The sequence below is a fragment of the Myxocyprinus asiaticus genome, chromosome 36 (assembly GCF_019703515.2).
Source record: "Myxocyprinus asiaticus isolate MX2 ecotype Aquarium Trade chromosome 36, UBuf_Myxa_2, whole genome shotgun sequence".
Taxonomy (NCBI): domain Eukaryota; kingdom Metazoa; phylum Chordata; class Actinopteri; order Cypriniformes; family Catostomidae; genus Myxocyprinus; species Myxocyprinus asiaticus.
In genome coordinates this window covers 24,275,575-24,298,437 of record NC_059379.1, presented here as the reverse complement: position 1 = coordinate 24,298,437, position 22,863 = coordinate 24,275,575, and the positions used below count along the sequence as shown (strand labels likewise).

Sequence of the window (22,863 nt, the reverse complement as noted above, 5' to 3'; positions counted from 1 at the left end):
GTCCCTACTCCAGCAACCGCACGCGGGGGTGATGAAACCTTTCAAAATAAAATGGCACAAAGTAAAATTTGCTACACTGCTTTTACAATTGGAAAACTATACATATTTTTATGTAAATGAAAACCTATTATATGTATTTATTTATTTATACTTGTATTAACAAGCACGTCACAAAAACAGTCACATGCTACGCGAAACGTTGTGACGTCTTGCGTCACTACGCGGGAAACGTTTTGAGAGTGACGCTTGTATACGCGTGCAGCTATCGGCACATGAAATAGTGCAGTCAGTGTGGTCCAGTTTAATCTAAAAGTGGGGGTTCTTTGTTGAAGAATAATTATATCTCATTTAGTAATTAAAACACATGCAAATGTCGCTCCCTGTTTGCCCTGGATACCTCATGTACCAAAAGCTATCAAAATAGCCACAATGCAACGCTTTAAAGTTAGGCTTCTCTGACTGACAACATATTTATTTGTAAAGGAAGGATGTCAGACACTTGGTAAGTTAATAATAGCTTACTGAGCTTGTTTACTGCAATTTAAATACTATTTTACACTAGCTTCACTGTGTAGGCTAATTAAAAATGTCCAGCACAGGGTCTGCTGGAGCCATAAAAGCAATCGACAAACAGTCTGTGCATCAGATCTGCTCGGGGCAGGTGGTTCTGAGTCTGGCCACAGCTGTGAAGGAGCTGGTGGAGAACAGCCTTGATGCTGGTGCCACTAATGTTGGTAAGTTCTAGGGATGTTAGACCTGATGGAGCATATTGCATTTGATGTCAAGTTACATATGTTTTCTCATATAGATGTCAAGTTAAAAGACAGTGGAACGGAGTTAGTGGAAGTGTCTGATAATGGAAAAGGTGTTGAGGAGCAAAACTTTGAGGGACTAAGTAAGTTGCATTGGGAACATTGAGGAACTGAGATAACAGAGAGGTCTGGCATGATCTTATGTGTCTTCTCCACATTTGCAGCTTTAAAACATCACACATCTAAACTAAGAGATTTCTCCGACTTGATTCGTGTGGAGACATTTGGGTTCCGTGGCGAAGCTCTCAGCTCACTGTGTGCTCTCAGGTAATACCCTATAGATGACTTCTTTTTAGTGCGGTCAGTCAATTAAAATATCACGATTAATCGCAGGATTTTTTTTTATAGTTAATCAAGATAGGCTATGTTTTTTCCTGGCAAAATACTTTTAGTTCCTCCTCAGAAAAGAAAGCATGTAAAATTAACATTTTTAAACAAAGTATTCCTCAATATAAAGACAAAATGCACTATAATAGCACCAATTCAAGTAAAATTAAACGTCTCCGAAAGTCTACGTGGGAGGTTGACTAATTGAAAAATAAATAAATAAATAGTAGAAGCATTCATTGCAATGGGCAGTGAATTGCTTAAACTCTCATACTGCACAATATTAAAGAGATAGTTCACCCAAAATGAAATTTCTCTCTTCATTTACTCACCCTCATGCCATACCAGATGTGTATGATTTTTTTCTTTCTTCTGCAGAACACAAATGAAGATTGTTAGAAGAATATGTCAGCGCTGTAGGTCCATACAATGCAAGTGAATGGTGCCAAAACTATAAAGGTCCAAATAATATATAAAGGCAGCATAAAAGTAATCCATATGACTCCAGTGGTTTAATCAGTGTCTTCTAAAGTGAGCTAATTGGTTTTGGGTGGGAACAAACCAAAATATCATTGCAGCTTGAAATCACGATTGCCAAGGAGACTGGTGTCAAGAGTTATAGTGAAAAATGAATTCTGTTTTGGTCTGCTCTCACCCAAAATTGATTGTATTGCTTCACAAGACATTGATTATATCACTGGAGTCATATGGATTAGTTTTATGCTGCTTTTACGTGATATTTGGACCTTCAGAGTTCTGATCACCAGTCACTAGCATTGAATGGACCTACAGAGCTGAGATATTCTTTTAAAAATCTTCATTTGTGTTCTGCAGAATAGAGAAAGCCATACACATTTGGGATGGCAAAAATTTGTATTTTTGGGTGAACTATCCAGTTAATCGTTGCTATTCACTTTGCTACAGCAATCATGAAGTTGCATTGCATTAACACGTTTCACGGCGCTTTGAACTCCACATGAAAAGCACTTGCAGAGAATGTCTTGTTATGCTCTGAGCACTGACACTGAGCATGTAAATGATACGCCATCTGAAATGTCCGGTAAGACAGAAGCACAACATGGTGCCGGGGAGGCGCTGATGCTTCACTCCAGCGAGTCATGTGAATGCAGCTTTTCACAGGTCCCATATGGGTTTGTTTTGTACAAAAAATATGGTAAAGAGGTAATTTCTTCATCACTTGATCATGGACACGGAATCACTGTTGTATGTGTTTGTTTGTGGTCTGTGCGTCAGTGTAATGACCATGGACACATTGCAAAGTTTCTGTCCTATTCCAACCAGTGTTCAGACATGACACGGAGCAGAAAAAAGGTCAAATAGGTAAATGCGTTAATCGTGATTGAGAAAAATTAATACGTTAAACGTTTTAAAATAATTGCATGCGTTAACAAGTAAATTTTGACAGCTCTACATATTTTTTAATCTTGGAACTTTGTCTGCACACTTTAGGTATTGAATACTGTGCAATAATGAGCACTACATGATATCTGATTGTTATTCTCAAAGGCAGTATATGCTGCTCCTTTTAATTGGGCTGTCTGCAGTGACCTTAGTGTTGTGACCTGTCATGAGAACGCTCAGATTGGAGCTCGGCTGGTGTTTGACCATGATGGGCGTCTTACCCAGCGTGTGCCCCATCCCCGCCAGCATGGCACCACCATCAATCTTCAGAAGCTCTTCTCCACGCTGCCTGTCCGACACAAGGAGTTTCAGCGAAACATTAAAAAGGTCTTGAGAAATTCTTGCCATACATATTTTTAGAAGAATTAAAGGGTTAGAGAATGCTGTTGTCATTTACCCACTCCCATATCCATCCAAACCCGTACGACTTTCTTCCGTGGAACTTGAGGATAGGGGAGGCATAATAAAAGGGACTGACTGACAGGTCAGACACCACTCGCTTTCATTGCATCTTTTTCCCATACAATGAAAGCTAATTGGTGAATCAGTCTTACATTTCTGCCTGACATCATCTTTTGTGTTCCATAGAGGAAGAAAGTTATATGGATATGGAACAACATGAGGGTGAGTAAATGTTGACAGAGTTTATATTTTTGGGTGAACTATCCCTATAACAGAATCTTTATATATTTACAGGAATATTCCAAGATGATTTATGTCTTGCAGTCCTACTGCATCATCTCCACTGGTGTGCGAATTACATGCACCAACCAGATTGGACAAGGCAAGCGCACTACAGTATTGTGCACCAGTGGTAGTAACAGCATGCGGGACAACATTGGAGCTGTTTTTGGACCTAAACAAGTGAGAATATTAATAAGCAAAACCTTATTTTGTATGGTAAAATATTTAGAATGACCCCCCCCCCCAAACAAAGTACATGTATTAACAGCATGTTTTATCACTGTTGCTTGACAGTATCTTGTGATATTTGTATTTGTCCACAGCTACAGAGTTTAATTCCCTTCAAGCAAATATCTCCCACTGAATCAATTTTGGAAGACTATTGTCTCAGTGGGGTAAATGTCCCGAAAGACCTTTTCCTGTGAGTTTTTCTGTGTAAACATTTTCATACCTTCTCCGAATATCTACATTATGTTTTTATGTAAAGCCCTACCAATATGGAGTTCTTGTGTCTGATGGATTGTGAAAGGTGAGCGGATTACACATTTGTACAAGTTTCACAGCATGGGCAAGGAGGAGGCAGGAACCGGCTGGAAAGCAACCTTAGCAACTTTAATGACAGAACATAACTCAAACATAACATAAAAGTGCTTTCTAGCAAACAATACAAAAATGCACACACACAACATGTGCATCTCTCACTCTCTCTCGAACTGGCATCCTGGCCCCTCCTTATCTCTCTCCTGCTGATTAGACAACTCAGCGCCAGGTGTGCATCATTTTTTTGTTGTCGAATAGTCATATGATCTCATTTAATGTAACACGAGATAACATTAAAACATAAAAACACTTTATAACAATAGGATTTTTTATAGTGAATTTTTTGCTGAACTATTTATTACGCAGTTTCAGACAGAATCAGTGAAAGACTTTAATCTTTCCATAGCACCTCACATATAAACGAACATTACTCACATCAGAGGATTTAACGTCTGAAAGTGAACATCTTGTATTGTTGATGCAGCGCTTTGATGGCTGAAACAGCAGTGGTGCTTAAATCGACTAATCTTTAAGCATTAAAGAGACTAAACTTCTTGCTGAAGGTTCAACTGTGCTGACTTATTCACTTTTAAGCACAAAAAAATGCTCTTCGTGAAGTTGCATCTCTCAATTAATTTGAGAATTGTGTCTCCCATTAAAACCACCACCACTAAAAATATGAAGGTTAGTAGACAACAACACTAATCGACTAGTCAGTTGTTGGAGGATTAGTGGACCACCGTGGCACATCCCTAATTACAATCATGCTATAAATTAGTTATACATTACAGTGGAAAGAATGTGATAATTATTTGTATTATTGCATTCTAGAATTGACGGTTTTGTGTCACAAGGGGATCATGGTGTTGGTCGAAGTGCTACTGACAGACAGTTCTTTTTTATCAATAAAAGACCCTGTGATCCAGTAAAGGTATGCTTTTTTTTATTTTCCTTTATAACTTATTGTACATATAATCATTATATATAAAAAAGTATTATGTTTTTCATGTATGCCTTTGTACAATATTTCCAGGTCTCCAAGCTTGTCAATGAGGTTTATCATATGTACAATCGGCATCAGTACCCTTTTGTTGCTCTAAACATTTCCGTTGCTTCAGGTAAGACTTGAAAGAGAAGATTTAAGAAATACTAATTACCTTGAGCTTTCCGTGTAAATATGGTTTACACAATGTCAGATTCATGGAACTTGCCACTTCTCCTGCATCCTTTGTTTCTCTTTAGACTGTGTTGATGTGAATGTCACTCCAGACAAACGCCAGATCCTTCTGCAAGAGGAAAAACTCTTGCTGGCCATTTTGAAAAGCTCACTCATTGCTATGTATCAGACAGGTGTTAATAAAATGAGTCTTAATCACATACCACCACCAATTACCAGTGAGTGCTTTCATTTTTTGAACACATTCTCTTATCTAATGTGTTGTCATGGTATCTCATTTCAGATGTTCTTCCTTCTTGTAGGTCTGTGCTGTCTGTCCGAGACAAGTCCTGTGACAGAAGACCATGAAATGGTTTCTGTCTCTGTGCCAATTCCAGATGATGTCTCTGAGCTGCCTACTTGCAGCCCAAAGAATTCCATCAATCTAGCCGGACTTAAAGAAGCATTTTCAAACCATCAGGCTCCTGGAATTGGGTCAAAGCAATCTAGTAATAAAAGTATTTGTTTTGGTCCATCTCAGAAAAAGATGCTTTCTTTTGTCAGCTGCTCTAAAAAAGCCAATGACATTATGAGGCCACCTTTAAAATCCCCTTTTGTGTCAAGTACTGATTCATTTGTAAAAACATCTGCAGTTTCTCTAGCAAAATATAAAAGCAGCTTTGATAGTGGTGCTGATTCTGGGGCCGTGAATCAAAGTTCTACTGAAGATGATCCAGAGATTCTACATGGAAACAATTCTGAGTCTGTTTTACCAGACTTAATTGTTGATGAAACTGGTGTTAAAGCAGAGACTATCGATGAGCCTGTAGATAAGGAGTTCAGGAGGTATGAAACTTTGATGCCAGAGACAAAGTCTGAACAACATCAGGACAGAATCTCCAGTCCTGAGGCAAAAAGAGCTAGATGTGAAAATGAACCTCTAGCACAAAGCTGTTTTCTGGGTTCCAAAAAGAATAATGCTTCTCTGGAATTGCTGGATTCACCTGTTAGCATACAGAAGAAAACAGTTCTTTTGCAGTTTTCTCTGCAGGAACTTTCTAAAAGGATGCAGAGACTACACGCACAGCAGAGAGAGAACAATGATCAAGAGCAAAAATACAGACGGTTTAGGGCAAAGATAAGCCCTGGGGAAAACCAAAGTGCTGAGGATGAGCTTAAGAAAGAAATAAGGTTAGATTACTTTTTGTTTGATCAATACCTTTTACGTTTTTTTATATCACTGACAAGGTTTGGGTTTTTTTTTTTTTTTTTCTACAGCAAAGGTATGTTCAAAGAGATGAAGATCATAGGTCAGTTCAACTTAGGTTTTATCATCACCAAGATTAAATCAGACCTGTTCATAATCGACCAGCATGCCACCGATGAAAAGTACAATTTTGAGATGCTACAACAGAATACTGTCTTAAAGGGACAGCGACTTATAGTGTAAGTCACCCTTTAAATACTGCACAGTTAACTCGAAATGGGGGCAGGTGTTCATTATTTTAAAAAGTTATTTTGTAAATAATGTTTTTCTTTTTCCATATGCAGTCCACAAAATCTCCAACTCCCTGCTGTCAGTGAAACGGTGCTCATAGAAAACCTTGAAATCTTCAGAAAGAATGGGTTTGACTTCCTCATTGATGAAGATGGTAGGTTAACAACGAGTGGCTCATATTGTTTGTGACATTTTTCTCCAAATTGATGTTGGATGGTGGTGTGTGTTTTAGCTCAGGTTATGGAGAGGGTGAAGCTGGTGTCTTTACCAACAAGTAAGAATTGGACGTTTGGCCCAAATGACATTGAGGAACTCATCTTCATGCTTGGTGACAGTCCAGGTATCATGTGTCGACCTTCACGAGTAAGGCAGATGTTTGCTTCCAGGGCATGTCGCAAATCAGTGAGTGCAGCTGGTCTTTCCTTATCCTTGATTCATAAAAGTAACTTGTTTTTTTATAGGGTGGGGTGCTCAGTCCTGCTTGTGGAGATCTGCTTTCCTGCAGAGAATTTTGAAAACCCTATTCTTACACTTTTTCTTTTTTTTGTGTGTGAACTTGAAGCCCTTGCTCAGCTGGTTCAGGTGTAACTTAAAGTTGGATCTAAATTTTGCAGCAAGGTAGATCTCAAAGACCAAGATTGAGCACCCCTGCTATTCCATTTGTGTTTTATTAGAACATACACTGCCTGGCCAAAAAAAAAAGTTGCCGTTTGGATTTAAATAAGCAGATCCTTAAGAGCCTATGATTGGATCATTATTGCAGTGATTAATATGATTCAGCTGGCAACAATTCTTTTAACCCTAACTGATGCAGTGTGTAGCTTCTCATTTCTTAAACAACCATGTCGGAAGATGGATCCTGTGGTCGTGGAAAAGATGTTACTGTGTTTCAGAAGGGGCAAATTATTGGCCTGCTTCAAGCAAAGAAAACAACTAAGGAGATATCTGTAATCACTGGAATTGGGTTAAGAACTGTCCAACACATTATTAAAACCTGGAAGGATAGTGGTGAACCGTCAGCTTCGAGGAAGAAATGTGGTCGGAAAAAAATCTTGAATGATAATGATCGGAGATCACCAAAACGCTTGAAGTCACATCATAAAAAATCAACAGTAGAACTCATGGCTATGTTTAATAGTGAAAGTAAGAGCATTTCCACACGCACAATGCAATGAGAAGTTGCAGGATTGGGACTAAACATCTGTATAGCCACAAGAAAGCCACATGTTAGTGAGGCTAATCGGAAAAAATGACTTCAATTTGCTAGGGAGCATAAAGATTGGACTGTGGAGCAATGAAAAAAGGTCATGTGGTCTGATGAGTCCAGATTTACCCTATTCCAAAGCAATGGGGTCAGGGTAAGAAGGGAAGTGCATGAAGCGATGCACCCGTCATGCATAGTGCCCACTGTACAAGCCTCTGGAGGCAGTGTTATGATCTGGGGTGTCTTCAATTGGTCAGGTCTAGGCTCAGCAATGTTATGCGGCAATAAAATGAAGTCAGCTGACTACCTGAATGTACTGAATGACCCGGTTATCCCATCAATGGATGTTTTCCCTGACGGCACGGGCATATTCCTTGAAGACAATGCCAAGATTCATTGGGCTCAAATTGTGAAAGAGTGGTTCAGGGAGCATAAGGAATCATTTTCACACATGAATTGGCCACCAGAGTCCTGACCTTAACCCCGTTGAAAGTCTTTGGGATGTGCTGGAGAAGACTTTACAGAGTGGTTTGAATCTCCCGTCATCAATACAAGAAAATGAATGTAACTCTGGACGGAAACAAATTTTGTGACATTGCAGAAGTTGTCCAAACAATGCCAGAATGAATGCGCACTGTAATCAAAGCTAAATGCGGTCCAACTAAATATTTGAGTGTGACTTTTTTTTTTGTTTTGTTTTTTTTTTTTTTTTTTGGCCAGGCAGTGTAATTTAGGGTGAATCTCACAAAACGGATGTGGGTCATAATTCACCCCAAAATCAAATGGGAAAAAAAATTATATCGTTTAAAACAAAGCTAAACTATGTTTAGGACTAAAAAAAAATCTCATTCTCATTACTGTTATGCAAAAATAATATATTATACAAACTGAAAAGAATAATAATGGTAATTACAAACAAAAACCCCAGAAAAAAAATGCATAAAAGCAGGGGTTTTCAAACTGTGGTCCGGGGGGCTAGGGGGTCTGCAAAAAAAATTCAGAGAATGAATAAAAAAAAAGAAAGAAAAAGAAATGCTTGTCATTATTACCATTTCATTTTGGAATCATCACAATTATTTTATTGTATTGCCAGCTATAGTAAGAAATATTAAATCGGCATATAATTTCATAGATTATGAAACTAAAAAAAAATTTTCTAATAAGGGTTGTAATTCACTGAAACAGTACTTTATTTTTTTTTGTTTTTGTATACTTTGTGATTTTATCAATATTACAAATAAAATATTTGTATTATATTATTTTTTTGAATTGAGTTGAAAATGTTTCTCTTTGGGTTTTTACATCTAACATTAGTCCATTAGAAAGATACATTGTCAACTTAAGAAGTAAATAGTTTCCAGATAAAATATAATTTCAACAAACAAACAAACAAGAAGTCTTTTTATAAAATTGTGTTTACTATTGTCCGCACACAGGGGTCCCTCGCAAGGTGATCGCCAAATTTCAGGGTCCTTGGTGTCAGAAAGTTAAAGAAAAAACCTGCATTACTGTAATGAGAATTTTATGGGGAAAATGTGCTTAATCAGTTTTCATTTGGTTCGTTTTTTTTTTTAATTATTATTTTTTTATTTTTTTTATTTTTTTCTCGGTTCAGAAGTTCCGAGGTCTGCTTTCCAAAAGGTTACCGGTTAGAACAAAATAAAAGCCTTTCCAATAATATCGTTCTTTTTAAAATGACAGTACTCTGCGCTAAGGGGTGGGTGAAATACCTATTGTAGTGTTGCCAGATCTTGCAAGAGAAACGAGCCCAAAATAAGCCATTTTCCTCACCAAAATAAGCGAAAATAAGAAATTATTTTTTTCCTGTGTAGTGGATTTATCAACATAGAAATCATAACAAGCAGTTAAGTAACAGTTAAGTGTAATTTTAATTACAGATCTGCTTCTGAGTCAAAACCCGGCAGCATCAAATCTGTATTAATGCATCATGTCTAACAATAATTCAGTGAAGACTTGGCAACAACTGAGAAATGTACTTTTCACCTCAAATAATGTTTTCATTCTATCTGGATTAACCGTGCATGTACAGTATATGTAGTAATTATATACAGCTGTTAGAAAGGTCTTCATTCACAGAAAGATTCATCCACAACGGGCAATTAGGCAAAGAAATGTGTGATGCAGCAGTTTCCTTCAAGATCAGAGCACGTTTCATTTTTTTTTCAGGCAGCATGAAGTGGTGTAGTTCCAAAAAAGTTAACTGTGATAAACCCTTTGGCCTATGGTTTCATGTAAAAAATTATCGGAACAAAATTAACCGGTTATAACCGGTTAACAGCATTTAAAAATAAAGTTTTCACTCCGGAACAACTGAAAATCACTTTGTTCCAGTTTTTGGTTACGTTCTGCTAAAAATTTTGTTCATTTTCCGTTCTCATTCCTTGAACCGTTTTTAGTCCCTGTGCTTAATTGTCATGTAAATATTATCACAATGCAAATTAATGGTCTTAAAATAGGCTTCCTTTTGTTTATGCAAAAATATAATGACTTGAGAATGGCCATTTTAACAAGTTTTTCCATATAGTTTGTGAAAGCTTGTGTGTTGACCACAGGTGATGGTTGGCACTGCCCTGAACGCCAGTGAAATGAAGAAACTTGTGGTTCACATGGGGGAAATTGAGCAGCCCTGGAACTGTCCCCACGGACGTCCCACCATGAGACACCTTGCTAATCTGGATATGATTGTTCAGGACTGAAACACTTGTTTTTGTTCGATTTGTTTGTAAATGACAGTGACTATCAAACTATATTTGTTTTAATAAAGGATTTTATTTCCTTATATTTTTTTAAAATAAAGGAAGTTTTTTAGTGCTTAGTGGTGTTTGTAGTTTTTTATTGCTTGTCTTCTAACTGTAATGTCATGTACAAATTGTTTTTATGGAGTCTGTGTCCTGTGAATGAGAAGTTGACACTTCCTGTAAAGATCCTGTTGAAGGAATATTCCAGGTTCAATTAAACTTAAGCTCAATCGACAGCATTTGCATGGCATAATGTTGATCGCCACAATTTCACCTCGTTCCTTTAAAAAAAAAAAAAAAAAAATGAAGATCACAGTGAGGCAATAACATCGAAGTGAAAGGGGCCAATTTTTGGAGGGTTTAAAGTCAGAAATGTGAAACTTATAATTTTATAAAAGCCCTTACATTAATTCTTCTGTGAAAACTTGTGTATTTATTTATTTATTTTGAGCTGTGAAGTTGTTTAAATTGTCTTTTTGATTGTTTTAGGCTTTACAAAATCTCGTTATGACAAGAAATTTGTAAAACTGGAAATAACTTTATACAGAAAAGGTTAGTAAGTGATTTTATCGCACTAAAATATTGTTTTTGTCTTGTGGCTATACTTTTGAAACTGAGTATTTTAATGTTTAGTGTTTGATCCCATTCACTTGCTGTAACAGTGAATTTATCAATTTATTTATTTGAATCAAATTATTCCACAAGTGCTGTTGATTAAGGGATAGTTCACTCAAAAATTTAAATTCTCTCATGCCATCCCAGATGTGTATGACTTTATTTCTTCAGTAGAACGCAAACGAAGATTTTCAGAAGAATATTTCAGCTCTGTTGGTCCTCACAATGCAAGTGAATGGATACCAACATTTATAGCTCCAAAAAGCACATAAAGGTAGTATAAAAGTAGTCCGTAAAACTACAGTGTTAAACACAGATCAATATTTAAGTCTTTTTTTTACTATAACTTCTCCTCCAGGCCCAGTAGGTGGCGATATGCACGAAGAATGCGAATCGTCAAAAACAAGAATGTGAAAGTGGAGATTTTAGTTAAAAAGGACTCTAGTATTGATTTGTTTCTCACCCACATCTATCAAATCACTTCTGAAGACGTGGATTAAACCACTGGAGACTTATAGATTACTTTTGGGCTGCCTTTGTGAATGTTGGTACACATTCACTTGCATTGTGAGGACCAACAGAGCTGAGATATTCTTCTAAAAATCATAATTTGTGTTCTGCTGAAGAAAGAAAGTCATACATATCTGGGAGTAAATAATGAGAGAATTTTCATTTTAGGGTGAACTATCTCTTTAACTTGTTTTGAACCTGGTATATTCCTTTAATTGTTGGTTTGTTTTGGCCCATCTCACTAGCCGTACTGAAACATTCCATAGCAACCACTATCTTGTTGCTATGTACACTGTGATGCGACGTCTATAAGAACTAGTGCATTAGTTTGACTTGCTTTCTACCGGCTATGTCTAAAAGAGACAAAACGAAACTTTCAGACAGATCTACACCAGAGGCATCATGTAGTAAGGTCTCCGAACAATCCATCACATCAAGTTTAGTGTCAGAGTCGGTCGAAGAGCCTGAGGATGGACAAGAATCAAGTTCTGCTGTGTCTCTACACACGAATGACTTTCAGACGAACCATAATAAAGTTCCAATTCTTCACAATATAATCGTGGAAAGGTTAGACAAGCATTCCTACAAACTAAAACAAAAATGTGTTGACGTTTTTCAACATTGCATTCGCAATGTTTTTGTTCTCAGATATGAGGGTGACAAGTGTGGAGATTTATTTCATGGAGAAGGTGTCGCTTATTTTCAAGGTGGACACGTATACAAGGTGACTGATTATTAACGTGAACATTGTGGATTGAATAACACAATATTTTACTGATTTCTAACAGTTTGCATTCATTAGGGTAGTTTTTCAAACGGGTTAATGCATGGCCGTGGTGAATATATCTGGTCGGACGGTTTGAAGTATCAGGTATGTGAAGAGTTCACGGGGGACACTTAAGTTGTATAAACATTTACGTTAAGGTTGAAAGTAGCTAGTCCTTCACATAATATCTCTCTTTTTTTATTTTTATTTATATATATATATATATATATATATATATATATATATATATATATATATATCACAGTTAAATATTTACACATGCAATTACTGGAGTTTAGCCAATTATTATGCATTGAGAAACTTCCTTAAAGGGATAGTTCACCCAAAAATGAAAATTCTCTCATCGTTTACTCACCCTCATGCTTTCCTAGATGTGTATGACTTTCATTTGCTGAATTGTTTTACTATAGATCTGTTATATTCAGTGCAAGTGAATGGGTGCCAGAACTTTGAATCTCTAAAAAAGCACATAAAGGCAGCATAAAAGTAATCCATATGGTTGTTAAATCCATGTCTTCAGAAGCTCTGGCCATGTTTCAAAAGTTCTGGCCACCATTCAGTTGCATTAAATGGACTGACAGAGCTGAGATATGTTTCTAAAAATCTTTGTGTTCTGCAGAAGAAAACAAGTCATACACATCAGGGATGGTATGAGGGTGAGTAAATGATGAGAGAATTTTTATTTTTTTGAACTATTCGTTTTACTATTAAATTTGCAGGGTGATTTTAAATCAAATGTTCCAATGGGACATGGGACTTACACCTGGCTAGATGGCAGCACTTATGAGGGACAGGTGCACCATGGTATCCGTCATGGTGTCGGGACGTACAAATGTGCCAAAACCTCTAATGTGTACAGAGGTCAGTGGTATCTTGGCAGAAGACAAGGGAAGGTATGTACATACACATATCCATTGTTTGAACATCTCTCACGCACAATTAATAATCAATATCTTGACTGGTGTCCTGTGGTGGTTACAGGGGATAATGCACTATAACCAAACATCATGGTACAAGGGTGACTGGTTGAACAACTGCAGAGAGGGCTTTGGAGTGCGCCAGTATGTGATCTTAATGTGAAGTACTTATTTTTTAATACAAAATCCATGTTTTAAAGACATAGATCACACAAAAATAACAATTCTGTCATCATTTAGTCAACCTCATACTGTCCCAAACCCATATGTCTTCTGTGGAACACAAAGGAGATGTTTGGCACTGGAAAGTTTTTTTTATTGTATGGGGAAAAAGACAGGTCATCATTCTCAAAATGTCTTGTGTTCGACTGAAGAAAGAAAGTCCTAGATGTTTCTAACTATATGAGGGTGAATAACTGTTGAACTAACCCTTTAAGCTCAGCTTAGCTTCTTGATGATCTAATAGTAAACTAAAATATGCGTTTCACTAAAGTTACCCATCTGGGAATGTATATGAGGGACAATGGAGGAACAATGTCCAAAATGGAGAAGGAACAATGAGATGGATTCAGTTGGATCAGCAATACAGTGGACAGTGGGTCAGTGGTGTCCAGGTCTGTGAATTACTAACTTTGCCTTTGTCATTCTCTATATCCTGTCTGATTTTTTTGAAATGTTTACTGAAAAGTTTAACAACATTTTATTTTTAACGTAGGATGGAAAAGGGACGCACACATGGTTTCGTAGAAGACTTCCTTGTTCTCAGTACCCTTGTATGAATGAGTACAATGGGGAATTTGTTCAGGGCATGCGTCATGGTAGAGGAAAGTTCTCATACGCCAGTGGTGCTGTGTATTGTGGAGAATGGAAACATGACAAAAAACATGGACAGGTAAGTCAGCTTTGTAACGGCTCTGAAAGGGACAGTTTGAGAAGGATCTGTCTGCGTCCTGCAAGACTACTACAAGGCACTCCCACTATAAGTTACGCCCCCTTCAAATAACCAGAGAAATGGTCTCAAGTCTTGCAACAGTCGAGTGTCACATTCACACACTGTGTTTGCTGTGTTTATTTTAGAGTACCACAGCAACCCTACATCTGTCCCTACCCGTAAACCTAAACCTAAACTTAACCACAAAGATAAAAAAAAAGAAAACTTTGTAAAATTATGAAATATGCCACAACTTAAAAGAAAGAGAAATGTGATGATAATGAAGAGAAGATGCTAGCGGGATGCTAAGCTAATAGGCTAAGCGGTTAGCTTGTGAACTAACTGGAGAAAACAGAACAGAGAAATGTTTAATTTCACTATTTATATCTTTGGTTTAATAAAATGATGTCACATGTAATTTATTATTAACTATTATTATTTAATTTTTTTCTCCCCAATTTGGAATGCCCAATTCCCAATGCACTCTAGGACCTCGTGGTGGCATAGTGACTCGCCTCAATCTGGGTGGCGGAGGACGAATCTCAGTTGCCTCTGCATCTGAGACCATCAGTCCATGCGTCTTATCACGTGGCTTGTTGAGCGCGTTACTGCGGAGACCTAGCGCATGTGGAGGCTCACGCTATTCTCCGCGGCATCCACACACAACTCACCACGTGCCCTACTGAGAGCGAGAACCACATTATAGAGACCTTGAGGAGGTTAACGCAATGTGATTCTACCCACCATAGCAACTGGGTGATTGGTTGCTTAGGAAGCCTGACTGGAGTCACTCAGCATGCCCTGGATTGGAACTCGCGACTCCAGATGTGGTAGTCAGCATCTTTACTTGCTGAGCTACAGGCCCCAATTATTAGCTATTATAAAAGTTATTCTTTGTTGTCGTTATGCAGTTACATCAATATTGCATAGGATTGTAAACGATTTTCATAGTTCTTTTAGCCAATAGAATCACTTTATGATCAAGTTAGTTTGAGTGAGCGTGTGGTGTAGTGAGTGTGCCTTGTCGTCTTGTGGGATGCTGCAACGCAGACAGTTCACTTGGATGGTTCACCCAAAAATGAACGTTCTGTCATAATTAATGTAAATGAATATTCTGGGTTCAATACAAGTTAAGCTCAATCAACAGCATTTGTGGCAATATGTTGATTACCACAAAAAATAATTTTGTGTCATCCCTCTTTCTCTTCAAAAAAAGCAAAAATTTAGGTTCTTACAATGGAAGTGAATGAGGCCATTTTTGGAGGGTTTAAAACAGAAAAGTGAAGATTAAAATCGTATAAAAGCACTTACATTAATGCCTCTGTTAAAACTTGTATTATATGTATTATTTGAGCTGTAAAGTTGTTTAAATCACTGTTTTTGCAGCAGATTACTAAAATACCAGGATTACAAGGGTTTATGGTATGTCTTCATGGCAACAAAGTTGTAAAATTGGATATAACTTTACACAGAAAAGGTTAGAAAGTGATTTTATCACACTGAAATCATGTTAACATGCATTTTGTTTACATGGCTACTTTTTAAACAGTGAGTGTTTTAATGTTTATAGATTGGTCCCAGTTACTTCCATTGTGAGCGCCTCACTGTAACCAGAATTTTGCTTTATTTTTATTTTTTTAAAGAAAAGAAGTGACAAGACAAATTTTATTTTTGTTATCAACATTAAGACACAAACTTGTATTGAGCCCAGAATATTCCTTTAACCTCATGTTGTTCCAACCCTTTATGATTATCTTTCTTCTGTGGAATACAAAAGGAGATGTTAGGAAGAATGACACCCTTAGGAAAATATCCAATAAAAGTGCAACGGTTTGAGACATGAGAGTGATTAAATGATGACAACATTTTTGGGTAAGCTATCCCTTTAAGATGGTTGTGTGATTCCATGTCTACACTGCCAACTGTATTTTGCAGGGAAAGTACACTTTCGAAAATGGACATGCATTTGAAGGGGAGTTTATTAAGGACTGCATGGCTGAATTTCCTGCTTTCACTCCTGGTGTGAATGGGACTAGTACTCCTTCCCCAGGCAAGAGCAATATATTACACATCTTATCATATACAGTATAATTACACAGCTCTCAGGTCAATCAGGGTATTCTGTGGTCAAATACTTTTGCATAATGACTGCTAAACTATACAATTTACCAATGTATCAGGCAAATTTCCTCCATAAGGAAAAATGTCCTCCCCCTCTCTGGGTTTAGTTTGAGATAAAACCCATACATACATCAGTGTTTTACCCCAAATATATAGAAACATATACACCGATAAGCCACAACATTAAAACCGCCTGCCTAATATTGTGTAGGTCCCCCTCGTGCTGCCATAACAGCGCCAACCTGCATCTCAGAATGGCATTCTGAGATGATATTCTTCTCACCACAATTGTACAGAGCGGTTATCTGAGTTACCGTAGACTTTGTCAGTTTGAACCAGTTTGACCATTCTCTGTTGACCTCTCTCATCAACAAGGTATTTCTGTACACAGAACTGCCCCTCACTGGATGTTATTTTGTTTTTGGCACCATTCTGAGTAAATTCGAGATACTGTTGTGAGTGAAAATCCCAGGAGATCAGCAGTTACAGAAAAACTCAAACCAGCCCATCTGGCACCAACAATCATGCCACGGTCCAAATCACTGAGATTAAATTTGTGAACATTAACTGAAGCTCCTGATGTATTCTCTGTACACACATGACTGTGTGGCAACACATAGCTCCAATGCCATCATTAAGTTTGCTGATGACACGACGGTGGTAGGTCTGATCACTGACAATGATGAAACAGCCTACAGAGAGGAGGTGCACATTCTGACACACTGGTGTAAGGAGCACAACCTCTCCCTCAACGTCAGTAAGACAAAGGAGCTTGTGGTGGACTTCAGAAGAAAAGACAGAGAACACAGTCCCATCACCATCAATGGAGCACCAGTGGAGAGAGTCTGCAGCTTCAAGTTCCTGGGTGTCCACATCACTGAGGAACTCACATGGTCCATCCACACTGAAGCCATTGTGAAGAAGGCTCATCAGCGCCTCTTCTTCCTGAGATGGCTGAGGAAGTTTGGAATGAACCGCCACATCCTCACACGGTTCTACACCTGCACTGTAGAGAGCATCCTGACTGGCTGCATCTCTGCCTGGTACGGCAATAGCACCACCCACAACCGCAAAGCCCTGCAAAGGGTGGTGCGAACTGCCAGACACATCATCGGAGGTGAGCTTCCTCCCTCCAGGACATATATACCAGGCGGTGTGTGAAAAAAGCTCGGAGGAACATCAGAGACTCCAGCCACCCGAGCCATGGGCTGTTCTCACTGCTACCATCAGGCAGGCGGTATCGCAGCATCAGGACCCGCACCTGCCGACTTCATGACAGCTTCTTCCCCCAAGCAATCAGACTTTTGAACTCTTGATTTCCCACGATCAAAATACATCAGCACTGCACTTTATTACTCTTACTCTTATATCTCACACCGGACTGTCATAAATTATATTATTATTATATTATATTCTCTCTTAACAACTTACTATCAACCGACAGCCTGAATGTCAATACAGTACAATACAACCTACTGTACATTCTATATATACTATATATACTTTTTTATTGTATTGTGTGTATTGTATACTGTACAGTGTATGTTATTATTTGTATATTGTGTTGTGTGTAATTATGTTTATATTAGATTTTAAATTGTGTTGTGTAAATTTTATGTTTATTGTAGATTGGTATATGTCTCATCACTTTCACAACTGCTATGTTGCTCGGAACTGCACCCAAGAATTTCACACACTATTGCACTTGTGTATATGGTTGTGTGACAATAAAAGTGATTTGATTTTGATTTGATTTGATCCGTATCTGCATGATTTTATGCACTGCACTGCTGCCACATGATTGGCTGATTAGATAATCGCATGGATGATTGATGGTGCCAGATGGGCTGGTTTGAGTATTTCTGTAACTGCTGATCTCCTGGGATTTTCACACACAACAGTCTCTAGAATTTACTCAGAATGGCACCAAAAACAAAAAACATCCAGTGAGGGGCAGTTCTGTGGATGGAAATGCCTTGTTGATGAGAGAGGTCAACGGAGAATGTCCAGACTGGTTCGAACTGACAAAGTCTATGGTAACTCAGATAACCGCTCTGTACAATTGTGGTGAGAAGAATATCATCTCGGAATACCATTCTGAGATGCGGGTTGGCGCTGTTTTGGCGGCACGATGGGGACCTACACAATATTAGGCAGGTGGTTTTAATGTTGTGGCTGATCGGTGTGTATATATATCTATATTGTTTTTAAGCCATCAAGTCTTTATTTTTGTGCATTAGGTGACTCATCTAAGATACAGTCAAGCACAAACTACTCACTGCTTGGATCTGACATGGCTTTGAACATCCAGACCCTGATAAGCAGAGTCCCTGAAGCTCACAGAGACCAAGAACTCAAACAGGTTTTGTGGCCTAATTTCAAGTCTAGAGCCAAATCTGTAGTGATGTGTAATTGTATGATTTTCTGCAATTTGTTTTATGTCTGTGTAGGTGGAATTTGCAGTGCTAAGACACATTGGTTTGTTGAGGGAAATATATAGCTTCTACAGCAGCCTGGGGCATGAGCAGTCTCCAGACAAAACATTCCCACTTACCCACCTTCAGTTCTTGCGATTTCTCAAGGACTGTAAGGCGCACCAGCATGGAATCACCCTAGCGCAAATGGATCGTCTCATCAGCGGTAATGTTTTAAAGATGAAGTGTGCAATTTTTTCAGTGTTAAAGGGGTCATGACATGACTTTTTTATTATTTTAATATGTTCCTTGAGCTTCACTCATAATATTAGTAACGTTTTTTTGCACAGAAAACATACATATATTAGCAAAACATGATCATTTTCCACCCTCATTCTGACCCTCGGTCAGAAATGCTAGGTTTTGGTGCTGCTTCTCCTTTAAGACTTGACCGTAAACGCCTACTATTGACTCTTGACTGACCTGCTTTCTTCTTGCCATCTCACTGCTCACCGCTACTGGGCTGGGCTGCGGAAGTGATAAGGTGAAGTATGCGTTTATGTGTTGTTGTGGAGGTGATCAGATGCAAATGTCTACCACAGTGTGACATCACAATGTGGAGGAAGTAGAGAACAAGTCGTTTTGGCAGCTTGGTTTCAACAAATGCTCTTTTTGCAGTGAGGAGGAAGTTCTGAATCTGAAAATAGTATATTTTTATAATAATTGATTCCTCATGTCACAACCCCTTTAAAATAGGATGTGTCACTTTTAGAACATTGCTCTGTTTATTTAACCACCCCAATAAAGTTGGCTTAACTAATGTTGTAAGTTTGGAATGGACTATCTGTTTTCGAGAGAGTGCTCAGGCAACCTGTCTGAAAACAATCGTAATGTTTGCCATTTTTATTTGGTGGCATAAGTGGTGCAGAAATTACACACTTGAAATGTTTAGTGATGATGTTCTCTTTTTATAACAAACAATATTGTCTAAAGCAGAGGATATTCAACCAGACGAGGTGCATTCTCCTTTTACTACCATTCTACCAAGAGAGTGTGTCAGCTATATTATCACAGCAGCATACCATATTTACTACAAAGACATTGAGTGAGTGTTTTCTTAATGTGATTAAGAGTTCATGTTTAATGTTCTTAAGTGTTTCTGTTTAGTCATTGTATGCTGTCATGTTTCAGGTCCTCAATTAATGTACTTGCAGCATGTTTTTCAAAGCTCATGAAGCAAAACATCATCCCCAATGCAAAGAATGTCAAAGGTACAGAGATACAGATTGTAGTATGATATACTGTACGTCTCTGTGATATAGACACAACTAAAGGTCCATTATTTTTAAACTCAATACCATTGTAAATATATCATAGGCCTAATTGTGTTGTATTCTAAATGTAGGGCCTCTGTTTTGCCATCCTGTGCATGCTGCGGTTGTGTGTAACTACACAGACAGATGCTGGGACATTTACCAGGCTCTATGTAATGCAAATACATTCCACCCTGGCCAAAGCTTGACTGTAAGGCATTTCATTTGGATGCTCAAGGTAACAGTCCTCTAATCTAATTGGTTTAAATTCACCAAGAATTTTATATATATATATCTTATACATACCCCTTTGGCTATTAACAGGACCTCTGTCTATATGACAATGAGCTGACTGTATCTAAAGTACTAGAGATCCTCTCGGTGGAAAGTCCTGCCATCTACAATATCACCCACAGCAACCTGGATCTGGAGGTCAGTTCAAAGACGCATTGCCACATTACTTTGAATTCCCTTGTCTCGAAATGGTTTAAAATCTTTGGAATTACTTGTGCTGGGAAAATATCTTTTGCTGATATGATTTTGGTTGTAGATTACTTTTCTAGAGTTCTTTGAGGCATTGCTGGGCTGTGCTGAGGTGAAAGGCAAGCCAATCCAAGACATGGGTCATCAGGAAAACACAGTACAGGACATTACAGAGCTAAGGTTACTTCAGGTCTGTGCTGCTTTTCTTACTCATACAACATTTTAGATATCCCTGCTTATATTTGCATAGTAATATACTTTTTTTTAATAAAAATAAGTGATTTTCATTTTTTTTTTTTGTAGAATGAATCAAGGAAAAAAATCTCCTACTCTGGCATTTCCTCTTGTGCTGGCAGTACAAAGTCACTTGAGGTTTGTATATATTACTTAGTATCACATTTGAGCAGGGGCGTAGATTTCAGGGGGGAGGTAATCCCCCAATGATCAAAACAAGCCAGTAACCCCCCCCCCCCCGCCAAATTAAAAAAAAATAAATATATATGCCCTTGTATTTGAATTCATCATTACCTCTGCTGGGGTGAAAGCTAATCAGAATTTCTCAATTAAGGCTGTTCCATCTTATGAAATCCATCAGCTATCCCTGTTTGAAGAAATGGAAAAACAAAGTCCTGCACTCACCTCCAAAGGTTTGTGTTAACAAATGCATGATGAAGTGGAGAATGTAGTCAGTCTTGCATTAGTTTCAGTCTCTGCTTTGATTAACAGCTGCTTTGTAAAGCATGTGTTAAAGGTACACTCAGTAATTGTTTTCCTCATTAAAAATTTTACTCCAAAACATATGAAAAGGAATTTTGAAACAAATGTATAAACTCACATGAGTCATATCAGTGACCTAATAAAAACAGAAAAACTACATGGAGACGGTCTCCTAATGGGGGCTGCCATGTTAGAATCACATGACCAGCCAAATACTACTCGCTTAAAGGAACATTCCGAGCTCAATACAAGTTAAGCTCAATCGAAAGCATTTGTGGCATAATGTTGATTACCACAAAAATTAACTTAAACTCATCTGTCATTTTCTTTAATAAAAGCAAAATCTGAGTTACAGTGAGGCACTTACAATGGAAGTAAATGGGGACAATTTTTGGAGGGTGTAAAGGCAGAAATATGAAGCTTATAATTTTATAAAAACACTTACATTAATTCTTCTGTTAAAACTCATGTATTATTTGAGCTGTAAAGTTGGTTAAAACATAATTGTTTAGGGTTGTATGACGATGTAATATCAACAAAGTTTTAAAATAGAATATGACTTTACACAGAAAAGTTTAGTTAACGATTTTATAACACTAAAATCATGTTCACACATATTTTTTACGTCTTGTGGCTTTACTTTTGAAAAAGTATTTTAATGGTCATAGATTGGCCCCATTCACTTCCATTGTAAGTGCCTCACTGTAACCCAGATTTTGCTATTAAAGAAAATGACAGATGAGTTGAAGTTATTTTTTGTGGTAATCAAAATTATGCCACAAATGCTTTCGATTGAGCTTAACTTGTATTGAGCCCGGAATGTTCCTATAATCTCAGTAACTGCCCTGTTTTTGGGCACTTGACCTCAAATTAAATTACACATGGTTGACTGTGAAGTGTGTTCTTGTTTTTTTATTACATTGGCATTGATAACAGAACTGTTCTGTTTGAATGATGTTGCATCCATTGCCCTTGGAGTCAGTGTAAGTCCAAGACAAAAAAAATAAATAAAAAATACAGAGTACACCTTTAAAGGTAACTACATTTCACTAGTATGGCATTATAATGGCATTACTTTAGTACCTATTTGTCAAACAATACATTTGTCCACCTCAAACATATTCCTAATTATGGACTTATTTCATATCTTCAGAGGTTGTTGAAGTCACAGGAACTGAGAAACAGCTAGAGGACTGGACTCAGAAAACACAGCAGTTCTTCACTAGGATCTTTTTCCCTGCATATGCACGCAGTGTGAAGGTCAAGGAGCTGGTGAAGGAGGAGAGACTCCGGTTGATAGAGAAGAACAAAACTGCTCTTGCAGAAACAACAGACAAGCAAAGGTATTTAAAAAAAAAACTGTGCTTTCAAGCAAGTTTAATCTTTGATTCAAAAGGCAGCACATTGTTTGAGGCCCATCTTTTTTATTTACAAGATGATTTGAACTGGTTTCAGACATATTAAGCAATTGGAGTCTGTGAAGAGAAGGGAAGAGGAAGATGGAAACAGAAGGGGCGTTCCAGACAATAATCTTAATCACTCGCCACCCCCTGCCATGACCCCTGTGACCTCCACCACATTTGTTGCTTCAAAATCCTCATCCAATAGCAGGAGTAAGAAAAAGAAGTGAATTTATAGAATAAAATATATTGT

At 37.8% G+C, this 22,863-nt stretch overlaps 2 protein-coding genes across 2 annotated transcripts; both read left to right on the top strand.

Moving 5' to 3' along the window:
* Window positions 1-212: 212 nt before the first annotated feature.
* On the top strand, window positions 213-10,492 carry pms2 (PMS1 homolog 2, mismatch repair system component). The gene is made up of 15 exons (XM_051674618.1): window positions 213-502; window positions 595-734; window positions 809-895; window positions 977-1,079; window positions 2,705-2,888; window positions 3,258-3,425; window positions 3,569-3,666; window positions 4,617-4,716; window positions 4,819-4,903; window positions 5,028-5,180; window positions 5,265-6,132; window positions 6,220-6,387; window positions 6,493-6,593; window positions 6,672-6,841; window positions 10,217-10,492. The coding sequence occupies exons 1-15, from the start codon at window positions 489-491 to the stop codon at window positions 10,358-10,360; spliced, it is 2,583 nt and encodes an 860-aa protein (XP_051530578.1). The 5' UTR covers window positions 213-488; the 3' UTR covers window positions 10,361-10,492.
* Window positions 10,493-11,876: 1,384 nt separating this feature from the next.
* rsph10b (radial spoke head 10 homolog B) lies at window positions 11,877-22,856 on the top strand. The gene is made up of 19 exons (XM_051674925.1): window positions 11,877-12,094; window positions 12,176-12,251; window positions 12,330-12,398; window positions 13,034-13,207; window positions 13,296-13,375; window positions 13,725-13,845; window positions 13,947-14,123; window positions 16,098-16,218; window positions 18,524-18,645; window positions 18,734-18,928; window positions 19,714-19,802; window positions 19,889-19,968; window positions 20,103-20,248; window positions 20,335-20,442; window positions 20,561-20,683; window positions 20,797-20,865; window positions 21,089-21,140; window positions 22,364-22,553; window positions 22,666-22,856. Exons 1-19 carry the CDS (start codon window positions 11,877-11,879, stop codon window positions 22,838-22,840), a joined length of 2,385 nt encoding a protein of 794 aa, XP_051530885.1. The 3' UTR covers window positions 22,841-22,856.
* Window positions 22,857-22,863: the final 7 nt, after the last annotated feature.